At 43.1% G+C, this 4572-nt stretch overlaps 1 protein-coding gene across 1 annotated transcript in view; it reads left to right on the forward strand.

Annotated features, from left to right (window-relative positions):
- The window catches only part of Fras1 (Fraser extracellular matrix complex subunit 1), a 407009-nt gene that overhangs the window by 151616 nt on the left and 250821 nt on the right, over positions 1-4572 (forward strand). The window contains exon 3 of the mRNA XM_026785092.1: positions 1450-1557. Within this exon, the coding sequence (XP_026640893.1) occupies positions 1450-1557 (108 nt within the window). The remainder of the gene's footprint in view (positions 1-1449; positions 1558-4572) is intronic.

Here is a 4572-nt window from a genome sequence, read left to right on the forward strand (position 1 = left end):
AGGAAGGAAGGAAGGAAGGAAGGAAGGAAGGAAGGAAGGAAGGAAGGAAGGAAGGAAGGAAGGAAGAAAGCCTTTCCCAAGCAACTCATGAACTAATGTCTAGTCCTTTAAGCATCTCTAGTATGGCAGGCCAAGGGAAATTCATACTTTAAGTGGCCTATAGTCTGGTCTAGCAAGGCAATCATGAGCTTCAATCAATGCTATAAATTGTGTTAGTGCTCACAGACACAGTGGGGTCAAAGAGTAGTTGAGTAGCTGTACCCTGGTAGGGTCCATGGCCAAAAAGGATTCATCCTTGAGATGGAGGCTGGCTTCATGAGCTTGCTTTGGAGAAGTCAGAGCAGATCAGGAACTGCAGGAATGTGAGACCAGGTCAGGGGAAGCCCATGGAGTGTCTGCATTTTGTTCTGTTGGAACTAAAGATGCACCCCAGAGTAGTTTCAAAACAGAGACCCATACAGTGTTCTTAAAGCAGGGTAGTGTTTCAACCGCAGCCAACAGGTCAGAGGCGGAGCAGGAACGTGTGTTGGGAGCCCTTGTCATTTGCATTCCTCATTGCTTCCTTCAGAGCCACCTCTCAACAGCCAGATAGAGATTTCTGCTGCATCTCTGAGAGACCTGGGCCAAGTGTGACTTTAAAATGAGTCCACTTGAAAATAAGAATCTAGCATGAGGGAAGACAAGGAACTATAAAGACACTTCTGAGACTTTTAACTCAGCCCAGATACGCTTCTCTTCATGATCACTCTATTCTTCTTCCCAAACTGTTGAACAACAGCACTATATTTCTCCAATTCCCTTCTATTCCTGATTAAAGGAATGGTGAGATCCTTATGGATGCCATCCATACTTGGGCGGAAGGAGTGCCCGTGTTCCAGCACACAGCTAGGCACAAAGGCGCCAGCCATCCAATGCATGTGTTGGTGGATCTCTCTTAAAACATTGCGCCGCCCCTCGCATCCTCCTCGTCGCTGGTAAACACTGAATATGGAACAGCAGAGGACTAGCAAGTGGACTTAGCCATGGTTTTGGTAGTTAGTGGGAAATCTTGATTTTTGGATGCTGGCTAGTACTCTAAAGTGTCATTGTCTGTTCAGGCAGCTCGGGTGGTTTCTGCTAGTTCGCAGCACATAAAGAAACTTCAAGGCTGCCAGCCGCGTGTCCTCCTGAGATTTCAGGCCAATCAATAGTTTTTACTCTGGGTATCGACAGCTCTCTGCTGAATGCCCTTGTCTTTGGCTACGTGGGCTGACTGTTGTGAAATGGATTACATGCTTTTATTGCCACTTGGGGTTTAATCAGTGCCCAGCATGTCCTGTGTGTGGTGTACCCGTGACTTTCTTTTGCCTTTTTAAACGCCCGGGACATGGGGCTCTTGATGGTGCTGCCTCTGAGAGTTGCAGACCTTCACTGATCAGTTTTTAACTCAGAGCTTCTGCTTCTTTGCAGGATGCGACAATTTGGAAGCCTGATTCATGCCAGAACTGTCGTTGCCATGGTGATATTGTGATCTGCAAACCTGTTGTTTGCAAAAACCCTCGGTGTGCCTTTGCGAAGGTATGGTTCCCTAATTGTAGCCTAAACTTACTGGTAAAGTCAGCAAATGATCGAGTTTCTAAATCTTTTTGGTCACATTTTTGCATCGATTCCAGTCTCTAGTTGGAAGCTAAAGGAAACGAAGTAGAGAATTTTAGTTTTCCTCAGGTAAGAATATCTTCATTTTCATTTATTGACCACATATTCTTGCCAAAGCCCGTGGTTAAAGGTTTTAAAAATGTCACTTCCTTTAGTATCATGGGAGATTGTGTCTTCCCCCACTTCACGGTGAGAAAGGTAAAGCCTGGGGACTTTAAGCAGTTAGCCATGACTATACAGTTAGTTAATAAACTGCAGCTCAGGGATTTTACCTGGTTCTGACAGGTGCCAGAGCCGTTGACAGCAGTCACTATCTCTGCGCCACTGACTGGATTTCTAAAGATGGGTTTGCAGAAAGAGCTTGGCTCTGGCGACAGCCTTGCTGCACTGCTGGACCCATGGGAAGCAGGAGAGCTCTGACTCCGGCATCTCCCTTATCCCCTTTTCTCTCTCTTCTGCTCAAAATAGTGTATATCTATTTTGTTGGGAAAGTGTTTTCTGGTTGCTGACCCTTTTTGAGTCAGTCTATTTTTTAAAAGCTTAAGCACTAAATGCAAAACTGGAACTAAATGCAAAAACTGGAACTCTTCAGAGAAGAACAGTTATTTTCTTTGAAAAGCATTCTGTCAGTCTCACAAGTACAGTTGGGTTTGCTAGAGTATTCCCTTTCCCCAACAATTAATCGTGACTCTTTCTGCCTCTAATGGCAATAGAGTTCTCTTTTTCTCCCTAAGATCGGAATGAAAATGTGCTTTATACATAGTTAGGCTTCCTAGTGCTATAATTAAATACAATGACCAAAAGCAGCTTGGGGAGGAAAGGGTTTATTTGGCTTACATATGTCAGTTTACAGTTCACTGACTGACGTCAGGGCAGGAACCTGGAGGCAGGACCTGAAGCAGAGGCCAAGGAGGAGCTCTGCTTACTGACTTGTTCTCCGTGGTTTGTTTGCCTTCCTTCGTATGTCCCAGGACTGCCTGTCCCAGGATGACATCACCCACAGTCACTGGGCCCCCCACACCAACCATTAATCAAATTAATAGTCCACAGACTCACTGCCGGCCAATCTTATGGAGGTATTTTCTCAATTAAGATTCCCTCTTTCCAGGTGTGTCTAGGTTTGTGTCAAGTAGACAAAAACCAACCAGCACAGAAGCCAGGAGTCCATAGAAGTTTAACTTTGCTTATATTATATTATATTAATTCTTGTATCATATGGACCAATTATTTCTAAGAAATCAGCGTTTATAAAGGCCATGAAGATGCTCCTTTTCCTACTTCACAGGAGTGTTTATGTTATTATGGAAGAAACCCTGAATTAAATGTTAGAGAGTTTGGATTGTACTGTTGAAAACTAAATTCAGTTTTTAATATTTTTTAGAAGTTAAGGAAGGAAGGAAGGGAGGAAGGAAGGAAGGAAGGTGGATTGTACTGTTGAAAACTAAATTCAGTTTTTAATATTTTTTTTTGCTGTCATATGTTAATAGTCAAAAGTAATGGAGTTAATTATGGTATTTCCTGTAAAACTGGAGAAGCTCTTTGCCCGCTATTTATCTGCCTGGGGAGCGATAGCCAGAATCTATGTAGAACTAGGAAAATGTGATGGCAAAAGAACAATCAAGAAACGGAAAATGAAATAAGCAGACACCCCAAAGGGAGTGCAGAGGGCCAATGAATGCATGAAAAAGGTTATTCGAAGAATGCAGACCTAAAGCCCTTTATACCAGGGGTCAGTGAACTAAATTCAGCTGTATCTTATTTTGTATTAATTAAAAATATTTTGGGCTGGAGAGAACTAAGTCAGTAAAGTGCTTTCTCACAAGCTTGAGCTTCCAGATTCCATATCTAGAATCCAGGTTAAATAAACAACAAAACCCACAACTGGGCATAGTGGTGTGAGCGTACAGTCCCAGTGTTCAGGGCGGAGACAGGAAGACCCTTGGGACTTGGTGACTGTCTTCACACTTGTGAATCCAAACTCAGCCCCTCTGCTTAATCTTTTTAGCTTCTCTTGATCACTGGGCTTCACTGATTGAGCTGCCTGGGTGGTCTCTAAATAGAGGAACACACACACACACTCACACACACACACACACACAAAACAACCAACCAAACCAGCAAAAAACAGTGGAATGCAAAGGCCCTATGATAGAAGTATCTTTCTCTTCTATACACACGCATACATGCACACACATACATACACAATGTACATATAAAAATATATAAAACAAAAGAATTATTTTACATCTTTTAAATGACTAAAATACCAAGACCCTAATTTAGAAAAATTGTATGAAATCCATGTTATGTGTCCATAAATAAAGTTTTATTGAGATGCAGGAGCCTCACCTGTTTCTGTCTTTAGTGGCTTTACTGCTTTCATGGTAGGTTGTTGTAGCTCTGATGTGCCCTGCATGTGGCCCCTAAATGCTAATGTTGAGTCTCTGTCTTTTTGCAGTTTCTGATTCCTGATCCTATTTTTTCTCTACTCTGGAAACCCCTCCTCCCAATTCCTCAGGCCAGATAACTTAAATCACCCTGAATTCATCACTTGTTCCCACATCTTACACCCAGCAAATTCCCCAGCTCTTCCTTTCCAACCCGTGCATCCTAAGTGTGCTTTCTCTTCTCGCACAAAGGACAGGCCTTTTCCCGGCTTCCCACAGCACCCCTTAACTGGTTTGGCTGATTCTGAATCTCCCCTTTTCATGGCAGCAGTCACATAGTAGCCAGGATGATGCTATGAAAGTTGAGGCCTGCTCATGTTGCTCCCCTCTTTAAACCCCTCCAGTGGCTTCCCTTCCCAATTAGAATAACTGCTCACAATGTACTTCATACCGCCATTGTAGATGTTTAATTAATCATCTGTTAGCCTTTCTCTTGTTCAATCTGCTTTAGATATTGAGCCTCAGTGTTGCTCCCTGGATAAACACAATA

Source organism: Microtus ochrogaster, linkage group LG1 (assembly GCF_000317375.1).
Source record: "Microtus ochrogaster isolate Prairie Vole_2 linkage group LG1, MicOch1.0, whole genome shotgun sequence".
Lineage (NCBI taxonomy): Eukaryota > Metazoa > Chordata > Mammalia > Rodentia > Cricetidae > Microtus > Microtus ochrogaster.